General features: G+C 43.6%; 1 protein-coding gene across 1 annotated transcript; it reads left to right on the top strand.

The window, feature by feature from the left end:
* Window positions 1-2,675: 2,675 nt before the first annotated feature.
* On the top strand, window positions 2,676-6,398 carry MRPS10 (mitochondrial ribosomal protein S10). Its single transcript, XM_010156491.1, has 6 exons — window positions 2,676-2,731; window positions 2,831-2,903; window positions 4,072-4,211; window positions 4,663-4,771; window positions 5,850-5,939; window positions 6,213-6,398. The coding sequence occupies exons 1-6, from the start codon at window positions 2,709-2,711 to the stop codon at window positions 6,297-6,299; spliced, it is 522 nt and encodes a 173-aa protein (XP_010154793.1). The 5' UTR covers window positions 2,676-2,708; the 3' UTR covers window positions 6,300-6,398.
* Window positions 6,399-11,074: the final 4,676 nt, after the last annotated feature.

Genomic DNA, 11,074 nt, shown 5'->3' with positions numbered 1-11,074 from the left:
CTGTCAGGTGGGCTGTGTGGCGGGAGAGGGAGCGGTGTCTTCCTTTCCTTCGGTATATTCACCCCTGAGGGAAAAGGGAGCTGGGGCAGCGCTGTCTCCGCTGCGGAAACCCTGGGAGCACGTTTCCCGTGCGAGTTGTACTGGAGCTGGCCTGCTCTCCTCGGTGTGCTCCGGCGCGCTGGGGAGATCCCAAGTGACCTCCCTTTTGGCTGCGGGAGGGTTGTGGCGTTTTGCAGTGCGGGGCTGCGTCTCTGACCACCGTCGTGGGCATAGCGGGTCCTCAAAACTGTGCCCTGCAGACCTGTTTTTGAGGCGGTTGCTGTGTTCTGGACATGCTTACCTTTCAGGCATCAGTCTCCCGAGTACCTCAGGATGTCTCAGCCAAACCAAGTGAAGGCTGTTTTGCGTTAGGAGAGGGGAAACTCTGTTCTTTGCAAGGCCTTGGTTCACCCAGGAAAATGAGGTCTGTTATGTTGCAGTTCGAGTGTCTTTCCCACCTTCTGTGATGGCTGTTAGCAGGAGCACATCAGGTGTAGTCCAGTCAGAGAACGGAGCGAGCTGTTAAAATAAACTTTACTGCCTGCTGGATGCCACCTGCCTGGGCTAGCGTACCATTTTGTCCAGATTTGCGCAGAGCGCCTTTAGTTTTATTTTACAAAAGCTTTTGGCCGGATGCGTACCTCCGTAATTAGTAACAAAAGGAGGCGGCGTGTAGTGGGAATCGTGTACAACCGTAGAACGGTGCAAAGGGTGCAGAGCTCAGTATGTGGGTTAGAACTGCACTGTTTAAGCATGTTTTGTTTCATGGTATTACATGAAGGCTAAAATTTTTGTACGCAAAGCCACATAACAAAATACGCTGTGAGCGTACATATCTCTGCATGGAAATACAGTCCATCTTACAAGGTCAAGCAGCAAAAGTCCATCTGACAAGGTCAGGCAGCTAGAAGTAAAAGAATACGTAGCAGAGACCACGCAGGCTGCGTACACACGAAAAACCCAAAACAGACACATCTTTCAGTTCCAGTTCCAGTCAGCAGTGTCACATTTGTCACCTGGGGGCAGGTTGGGTGCCGTACACTGACACACACAATTTAAGCCCTGCGCTGAATACAGTCTTTCATGCTCGTGGGCCTGTTTGCTCCCTGAAGCGGTGTCAGGTGATGTGTACTTCATGCTGATGTGGAATGAAAGGGAGGCAGTACTGTGACTTCAGAGAGAACGGAGGTGCAGAGACCAAGGTAAAATTATCAGATGTATTTCCTTAATTTTAGGAGTTAAGACTCAAGTAGTTCCCAACATGAACTCAGAAACTTTCTGAATGGTCATCAACTATACTGGCAAGTACTCAGTGCTCCCAAAGCTGCTTATTTTGTCACACACTTAAGAATGTAACACCAGTGCTCATCTGTGAACATGTGGATTTGAAAGGCATGCTTGAGGGGAGGCAATTCGGCTGTGTTCTCCAAACAGCAGTCAGCTTTGTAAACAGGAAACTCCTACCTCTTCCTGCAGTCATCTTCCTTATTGGACGCAGAATTTGTGAAGGATAAATAGTGAATGAGGCAGAATTGCTTCACAAAGCAGCTTTGTTCACAGCTGATCTGTAATTAATGCGTGATGCACAATGGAGAAGGTTAGGGACCTAATGGCACCATGTAGTTAGCTACGCCTATCCATGAGCGACAGCATGGACAAGTGTCAATTCTGGCTGGTTTCTGATATTTTGGTTACACAGGTGCCTACGTAACTGACGTGTGGGGTATCTGTCTTGTTAAAGCTATGACTCCAGCACCTGCTAAATAAGAGCAGCAAGGGGCTGGACAAGTAGCTAATTTTGCTTAAGTGTGCTGCTGCTGCAGCCCTGAGTTTCCCTTAAGCAAGTGAGAGTTCTGGTTCCTGTTTTTTATTTTCCTTCTCCTCAAGTAGTCTATAACTTTGCCAGATGGGGAACTCGTGGAAGGAAGCTGGAAGCCACATAATGCTGAGAAGTGAGCACTTTTTCAAGTACGAAAGATAGTAGTGTTAGATCTCGATTAACAGTTGTATTCCCTTTTTAACACAGGAGAAAAAAACCGTGTTGTCTTTTAAATATGGTTCATTTAGTTGTTAGAAGTATGTCTGACGTTATCTTCAAAAGAACAAGTGTTCAAAATCACAAGGAACTTTATGCTGAAAAAACAGGCAAAATTTCAAGTTAAATTCAGAGGTTGAATTATGTTTATAGGATGCTGGTTTACAACAGCAAGTCCTACTTAGGCTTTTCTTTCGACGAAACTAACACATGTTGTACTATGAGCGTAAAACTGAAGATAAATTATATACAGAAATGGTATCTGATGCTACGCAAAATACGTCTTTCTGCTAAGAAAGTGCTTCGTGATTGCTATTCAGGTGTCTGGTACATATATATGATAGTATAGGTGTAGCATACTGTTACATTGTTCCCCTTAATGCCTTCCTTTCTTTAGGTGCCATTGTATACTAAAATACACTTCCATGTTCCTGTTTTCCTGTGTTTTAAGATAAAGCAAACTTTCTAGTTTGGCAAATCAAAGCCTGGGAATATGTTATGTGCTGGTGTGCAGAAAAGTACCATTTCATAATCCCATATTAACTGGCTACTTTCCAGATTGGAGAAAAAACACCTGTAACTTACTTATTTCATACAGGGGTCATCTTTTCCTGTCAATTATGCAAGCAGAATTATGCAAAAGCAGCGTTTTCTTCCGTAAGTATGAAAGGCTCTTCCTCTTTCCCCTTCTTCTCCACACCACCTGAAATACCCAGCTTTAACAATTTGATATTTCCCCTGTTACCATATCTCTAGACACTCTGACTTGATGGGAGTACAGCTGGCTGGATCCCATGGTGATGCACAGGCGCCTAAGACTAATCCTTTGGTAAGTGTTTCACAGAGTGAAACCTTAGTAGTAAAGAGGGTGTACAGAAAAACTTTAATTCCTTTACTGCAGCTTTTTAAAGTTGTCTCTTAATGATGTCAGATTTGCTGTAGAGAAAGAAACAATTTAGATTATTGGTATTTAAGAATTTTTTTTTCCCCAGCAAGATTTCTGTAGCTTACAGTTGCCTCTTAGTCACTTTCTTCCTTCTCTGTGCCGCTGTAAGTATGAAATACCAGCTTTTTGGCCACATTGAGCTCAGAGCCTGAAGCGCCTTAGCCAGCCTAAGGCCTTTGTCTCTGGCTTGGAAGCTGGGAGCCCAGGGCTGATGAGGTGGGAAGTTCCTGAAGGCATATGGTAGATATCTTGCCTTTGGAATCTAAATGCCTTGATTTTGACTGACAGTCTGTATAATACAAGCAAGCAAGCCAAAATCTTACAGCAGCAGTAGATCCCCAGTGCAGACGCAAGCCTTCCTGCCATATCTAGTACATAGGCGATTTACTGTGCTAAACTGCCTGGTAGTAAGCCTGTGGGAAATCGGTGCTTCCTGGATACATCAAGGCTTTTCAGATGGTCAGTCAGCCCAGGCCATCAGGAATTGAAGCTCTAACTGAAAGTCATACATTCATAACTGAAAGTTTTAAATTTGTACGTGGACAAACAGAGGGGTATTACGCCGGGGGAAGCCTCCTGTGTTTAAAGTAGCCTTGTAACTGACTCAGTGAAGCGAGAAGTCTGGTTACGGTCCCTAATGTCCCAGTTGCTGTCCATGCCCAGTCAAAGTCAGAGGATTTCAGGTGTTCTCACACCGCTCTTTAAAATACAAATATTGCTGCTCCAGACTTGCTTGAACAATGAGTTTCATTCTTGCTTTTGCTAGTATCATCCTTCTATTTATGTGGTATTCCCTTTCCTTTTCTGATCAAGAAATTTTACCTAAATATTCAGAAGTTAGATTTCTCACTTTGGCCTTCCCTGATAAAGAGTGAGAACTGTCAGTCAAGGCAATACCATCAGCCTCTTGCAGATGAACTAAAAGCAGCAGCTAACTGCATGGGTTTTTTGTTGTGCTTTTACAGACGGGGTGCACAGGCTAAGAAAATACGCAGTGCGTGCATCAGGGAAAGCATGGAGTGGTAACTGTTGTCCTTCCTTAAAAACGCAGGTATCTATTTCGGACGAGCCGGAAACGCTGTACAAGAGGTTGTCCCTTCTAGTTAAAGGCCACGATAAAGCTGTGTTGGACAGCTACGAATATTTTGCAGTGCTTGCAGCTAAAGAACTCGGCATCACTGTTGAAAAAGTGTAAGTAACCGAACTCTAGAGTGATGGGGTGTCAGATGCTGCTTATGTCATCTACTGCCATTCAGGTTCTGTGCTTAGAAGTATTGTCTTCGGAAGAAACGGTTGTAATGGGACATTTTTTCTCAGATTATAAATCTGACAGCTCTTAGATGTCAGCGCGGCAGTGAAAGCAGCAGCAGTTCGGCACTCGGCACTGCCACAGAAGTGCGTTTTTACTGCGTGAGTGACGCTGACAGCTGTCGGTGCTCTGACAGCTCCCCTGGACCAGTGCTGTGTAATGCCCAGCATTAGCCATGCCCCTATGGGTTAATGCTCAGTGGTACCAGTGTTTGATACTTCCTTGTAGGTCTTCTAAGTGTCAAATAAGAACAAGGATTTCAGCATAATCTTTCAGATAATTATATTGGCGTGCTTTATATAAAACGACTTTTTCTGTTTGTGCTTTGTTCAGGCATAATCCTCCAAAGAAGATAGAACGATTCACACTTCTAAAGTCTGTACACATTTACAAGAAGCACCGAGTTCAGTATGAAATGAGAACACATTTCTTGTGTTTGGAGGTAAGAAAGATGAGAAAAAAAAAGTTTAGTTCCGAGATATTAGTAGGTGTTAGATCAGGAGTGACCTATTTACTTGGGTTGGGGAGGAGAGTGCAGGGCGGAGCAGCACGTCTGACTGAGGTATATCAGATGTAACACAAGCTATCCTGAATGTACAGCCTATATAATTTTTTGACTAAAAGGCTGGTTTTTGGCCATCATCTTAACAGCTCAAAGAATGATTAAAAAATAAGGTAGAATTGAGGGTTGCTTATCTTTATATGTTTTATGCTTTTGGTTTCTAAGAATCAGTGGGAAAGGAGCTTTTTCAGGAAGGGAAGAAGATGCCGCTCTATCATTGTCGTTACAGTCACTAAGGGTTCTGTTCTCTGTGAGTTTGTCAGTCCCTTCTGAACACACATACTTTTGCCCTATGCAGCATCATGTGGCCAACTAAAGCTGCATGGGGGAGATAGAAGAAAGGAAGCGTATAGAAACCACTCGTGCTGTGTCTGATGACACAGACTTGTGTATGGTTTAGAATGCAGCTGCGGTTGCCTTTCTTAGAAGAAAGGTTTACTGCCAGCGTTTTGTGGCTCCCGGGTGTCTTATCTGCACAGTGCTTAGCAAAATGGGACGTGGCTTTAAGTCCCCAGCAATGAGTGCAGTACAACTGGCTGCCCACCGACTGCAAGCGCTGTTATTGCCATCCAGGAGAAACGTGAAGATCAAGAACTCGGTGAAATTGTGGAGTTGCAGGATTTATAGCAAGCTTGGACTTTGAGAGTGTACAGAAGATGTCAATTCTCGTGTAACTTGTCATTAAATTTCATCTGATACCTGCAACGTTACGATCCACCGCTCCCATCGTAATCGATGCCTGTGATCACAGGCAGTATGCATGATTCCGTGGGGTGAAAGAACTGCTTTACGCTTGCACAAGAGTTGGGTACAACTCAACCCGGCGTGAATCTGCCCTCCTGTTAGAGGTTTGGTCCGACAGCAACAACTACGGAAGCTGGGGCAAACTCTATTTTTTGTGTTCTGTTTGAAGTATTAATAATAGTGGTTCGTTAAAACAACATTACTTCTGTTTCAGTTAAAACACCTCACAAGCAGTACTGCTGCAGTTTACTTGGAGTACGTTCAACGCAACTTACCTGAAGGGGTCGCCATGGAAGTAAAAAAGGTAAGCATCCACCTCGCGTTCTTAGCTGCCTTGAGACTAACTCCTGGCGCAAGTACCGGTAGCTACTGCACTCTGTAGGAAGTCGGCGGAGGAAGTGTGTGTAGTTTGCAAGGAACATTTTCCCGTCTTAAATGGGAAAGAGGCTGTATTACCGGAAAGCGCCACTAGGTGGTATTTTTAATCTGTTAAATACCTCAGAGCAGCCTAAGTAAAGCAAAGTTGTTAGATGTTAACTGGTCGGTATCGTAAGTGGTTGCTTTTCTTTGCTTTTAGACTAAGATAGAGAAAATACCTGAACACATTCAGGAACCAGTTTGGGATACACTACCTCAAGCAGAAGAAACTGAAGTCAAGTCATGAACTCACCAGGTACTTGGCTCCATTACTGCTGAAAGTAGTTGCTCCTACTGACCTAATTTACTGAGACAGGCTACTCTTAAATAAAGGTTGTCTTTTAAAGTAGTTATATAAACTCTTGTTTCACTGAGTTGTTCTTGATTGTAACTCCAGTACATGTGGACTGAACAGCTGTAAAGTGAAGAAGTGTGTACTCTGTGAGCAAGAACTAGTCATCTGTAGTATGTTTGTGGAAAGGTTAAGTTTATTCTTACCTATCTGTATATGTATTTAAAAATTTACCCACAAATTCTCAATCTCCTTTTGATACTAAATGGCTCCTAAATTCTGAAATACTTGCAAAATCTACACATTTGTGTCATGTTTAATGTTCCAGATTTTTGCTATAGCTCCTTTGAAGTAACTGAATCCCAGTGGTACATACAGCTGCATATTAACTTGTAGTAAGCCAAAACCCACAATCTTAGAGGACACTGAAGCTAACTTAGACTTCCCTAGGCTCCTACGGTTCCAAAAGCCTAATTTCCAGCCTTAGTAACTGCTTGTTAACAGAAGAACACAGTGATCACAGAACAAGTGGGAGACTTGTGGAGGCTTACTTCTCTAACTTAAAGTGCTTGTAGAACCGTGTTGCAAAGCAAACGGGTACTAGAAGGTGTCATTGTGGGTAGGACAAGCAGTGCATTCAGTGGTTTTGTTCACTGCAGGGAAAGGTTAAACTGCCTGGGTCCGTTATGGTGTAAACCCAGTCCAGGTGGACACTGATTACACTTGGAGGGGAAAAACAGTACAGGTGGAAAAAGAGTGCTCAACTGCTTTGAAGGTTGGCTCACTGTGGATCAGAGGAGATGCCATAGGTGCAAAGACATCATCAATTTTACCTTCAGGTTGCATTAAGTGCTTCTACCTTTACTAGGTTAGCAGGAAGGTCACAGCTGCAGGAATCTGCTTCAGTGTTAGGGAGCGGCTTTGACTTGACTGCTGTTAAAAGGATTTATGGAAGGAATAGGCAGCTGGAGCAAGGCAACCAGAGAGGCTGGATCGTAGTTAGCAAGAACACTCAAAGCTTTATACAGTCACAAAAGAAAATAACTCCAGCGTTATCAGACAGAAATGGACGGTCGTAATGGGAATTAACTAAAAGACAAGAAACCAAGCTTGTGCTTGAAGGTCATGTGCATTTTCCAGCTGTAGAGAGGCCCAAAGCTGGTTTAGGATGGCTATTTAAAGACCATCAATATAGCTGGTGTCACTTGTAATGGAAAGAAAGGTGCCTGTGCATCTTCTACAATATACTTCAGGAAAAAATAAAAGGGAAGCTAATCAAGGCCCTTTTGGGAAGATACACTGCCTACTTCTCTCTTCAGGATGTTTGCTTTCTTCAGTTTCAAGCTATTCTTCCTTTCAGTATTCAGTCATAATAGCATTTCTTAAAGACTTTGCAGACACTGTGTAGGGTGAAGGAGGAAACAGAGCTGACTGGGTTAGCTGATGCCTCAGAGATACAGCCTCTTTCAAGCCTGTAATGTATTTTCTTCAGATCTGCTGTGCTGTAGTTTTACATAAGCCACCTGCCAAGCTTAAGCTGTATGTAGTGTGAAAATGTGACTGTACTACAGACTAAGTCTTTCCACATCTTGGTTTGACGCGTGCAAAGGTGAAGGGGTTGTCTTTTATTGTCTCCTACTCGCAGCCTGCCGTTTCTGGCTAAATGGCCAGTCAGCATGGCTTTTCAGTTGGCTGAGAGTTGTATTTGTCTGACCTAAATAGGAATGGGCTTAGGAGACAGCTGCAGAAAGAACTAACCCATGTAAGCAACCCCCTGGCAGAAGCGATACTTCATCTTGGGAAAGGTATGTTGTTAGGGAATTTCTTGCTTCCAGCCTCATCGTATGCTGGGAAAAGCCAGTGTGCGTTTGGAGTGATCTCTGGACCTCAGCTGTGTTGACAGAGCCGTAGCCAACTGCCATCGCAGATCACCTCCACCCTGAAAAAGCAGAATGACCCACGCACAGTCTGGCTGTTACAGGCCAGTATTTGCTAGCACTGCCGGCTAACTAACCTGAGTAGGCCACGCTTCTCATCCATATCTTTCCCTGTATGAAACTTCCTCCCTTTAAGGTTGTGATCCTCCCTGCTTCCTCTATCCTCCCCTTCATGTTTAGGGGTTTCCTAAGGCATAACAACATCTTTATCTTTAGCTACGCATTTGCGTGACCCCGTAACTCTGCAATATGCTCCGATCATCTTTTTCCATCTATTAATGTGGCTTCTGACTTGCACAGTGTGTTCCTAATCCTCACTTATAAAACTCTGGATAAACTATTTTGTTGGATAAACTATTTCCATTCTTTACTCCTATTTCCATATTTCACTACCTGTTTCTCCACTTTTTTCTTTCTGCCACCTTTCTTAGCAAGTGCCAGAGCAGCAACACTCCAGTCGCTGCTTTAGGTCTTAAATCATCTTTCAGCCTACTGACCTTCTCATCTGATTTTCAACCAGAAGATTTCTAGTTCAGTGTTAGAGGAAGTCGTTAAGAATGCCATGTTTCATACTATTTATAAACATCAGTATTTGAGCATGCTGTATCATGTTCTTATGAGTAAGGCATCCAAAGCTTAAAGGAAACATAGACAGACAGACGTAATCTGAAGCGCTCGCTTTTGCATTCATACAGCAAAATTGCCAGAATTGTCAGTTTCATGGCATGAAATAAAGGCAGCATTCACAGCACAGCATTCCTACCTTCCTAGAACTCCAGCTTGAATCTGAAAGTCAAACCGCTGTCAAAATCGCTCTATGTGTAAACTAGCGCTTCTGCCTTAAGAAGCGAAGTAGAGGTTTTCAGACGTGGAACTGAGCTAAATCCTTGGCATCAGTTTAGTATCACTGCCTTTTTTATAGAACAAGGATGAGATTAAAAGACTTGACAGCATTCAGTAGCAAACCTTGACTTTCAGTATCCAGGAGCCTGCAGTCTCACCCTGTAATCAGGACGCAGATTCTTAATCCTGTTGCTCTCGCCCCTGGCTGGCACTTCTTTAGTCCCATCTAGCAAACGAGTGTAACCCAAGTCAGTCATTGAGGAGATTTTAAAACCTTTGGTTAAGCTGATGCTCTGTCTTTCTAGGTGGAGTTTATGATGTATGAGCATAGGCAACGACAAACCTTGAACTAATTGCCTTTGCTTTCCCTCCCCCCAGTTCAGGTTTCCCTGACAAGGACAGACACCTCCAGTCTGAAACCCAGACAGGTTGCTGTGCCCCTTTACCCATGGCTGTGTTCAGTTCTTGCCTGCTGGTAACTCTCACTGGGCACTTTAGAACATCTTCAACAGAAAAGAACTGAAAACACTCAGGAACACGGACAGACCAGTGAGAAAGTACCTGATGAAGTTTTCCCTTATTTAAAGGCTAAGACAGACAACCCAAACCATTTGCATTAACAGAAAGAACATGGTACTTTTCCGAGTACAGTTCCTCACTGCATGACCACCCTCCAGCGTGTTTGGGTGGATGTCTAGCATTACCTCCCGGGATGAAAAAATGCTTTCCCAAGGGTCACAGAAAGTAGGTGCCACGTAAACCTGTTCCAGAGTGGTAGCAAATACTGAGAAGAGTGTAATGAAAGCAGTTGCCAGGTACGGCAGTGAACTCCTTCATTCCATCAGTGGATTGACTGTGTCAGTGGAAATAGGAGCTGTGCTACATACTGGCACTGAAGACAGGCAGTTTTCAACTCCATTCCATCTTTGAAATCCTTGGTGAGTGCCAGTAAGCTGGAGGTGGATTTCCTTCCACAAATACTTTGTGACTAACAGCTACCAGCCTTCCTTAGGTGTCAGAAAATATACAGACCGATATGTTACGTAAATAATGCATAACAGCTGTTTATGTGTGTGTAGAATAACCTAAAACAAAATCCAAAACATTCATTTATTTTTCTTTGAGCCTTTTAACCTTGTCAGAAAAAAAAAAATGTCAGGAAGGGACTGCTCAAAGGCAGCCATGGCAGAAAATCCCATTACACACGGATTAAGGATAGTTAAGACATTCTCAATTACCCTGCAGTTCCAAGGTACCCAGGGTTCGTTTGCCATCTGACCCTGACTTTCAGTACACAAATACGTGAGAACAGTTATTTCTGTGTCATTTAGTAAAGTGTTTAAAGGTGCAGTCTGAATTTACTCTCAGCGTTTCATCCCAGTGCTCTAGAGCATGGATTTCCCTTTCTTGCCCGACTGATGTCGGGGTCCTCCGTCATGCCTGGAATGTTACTTCAGTTTTGGTTTCTACAGTTAGTCTCAAGCATACCACCAGTCCATTGTCACGTTAGCCGTAACATGACCGACCGTACAGCAAGCTTCTTGCTTCAGAAGCCTTTCCTGCTGGTCTCTGCACTTCATGTGCCAGGAAATGACTGTCTGTTATTTCAGGCAGCACTGGAAATAAAGCAAGTCCGAGGGAAAGTCATTTACCCGGGAAGTTGTGAGATGAGAAAGTTTGGCTCTTTGTGTAATACAAAGCTCACTTGAAACTGCTTCAATCAGCTCTCGCCTTAGGTGAAACCACTAAAACAGGCAACGTCTGGTATTTGTCCTTTCAAACTAGAAATTTGGGAATAGAATCTCAACTGCTGATCGTGGCTTTTCCAGGCGAGCACCCTTAGGAAATGCCACCCTTCCTCCAGTTTCCACACTTTTGCGGACACAAAAAATAGCACAACTTGGCTTCTAAAAATACCTTTCCTATTACAAAAGTTGGGGAGATTTCTTG

The sequence above is a fragment of the Eurypyga helias genome, unplaced genomic scaffold (genome assembly GCF_000690775.1).
Source record: "Eurypyga helias isolate BGI_N326 unplaced genomic scaffold, ASM69077v1 scaffold4308, whole genome shotgun sequence".
Taxonomy (NCBI): Eukaryota; Metazoa; Chordata; class Aves; order Eurypygiformes; family Eurypygidae; genus Eurypyga; species Eurypyga helias.
The sequence above is the reverse complement of the archived record's forward strand: the minus strand, read 5'-3'. Positions and strand labels throughout refer to the sequence as shown.

Excerpts from the sequence above, each read along its gene's own strand:
- MRPS10 (XM_010156491.1), top strand. The coding sequence starts at position 2,709 with ATGCAAAAGCAGCGTTTTCTTCC. Across the intron at positions 4,212-4,662 it reads GGCATCACTGTTGAAAAAGT|GCATAATCCTCCAAAGAAGA; the intron begins GTAAGTAACCGA and ends TGCTTTGTTCAG. Across the intron at positions 5,940-6,212 it reads TCGCCATGGAAGTAAAAAAG|ACTAAGATAGAGAAAATACC; the intron begins GTAAGCATCCAC and ends CTTTGCTTTTAG.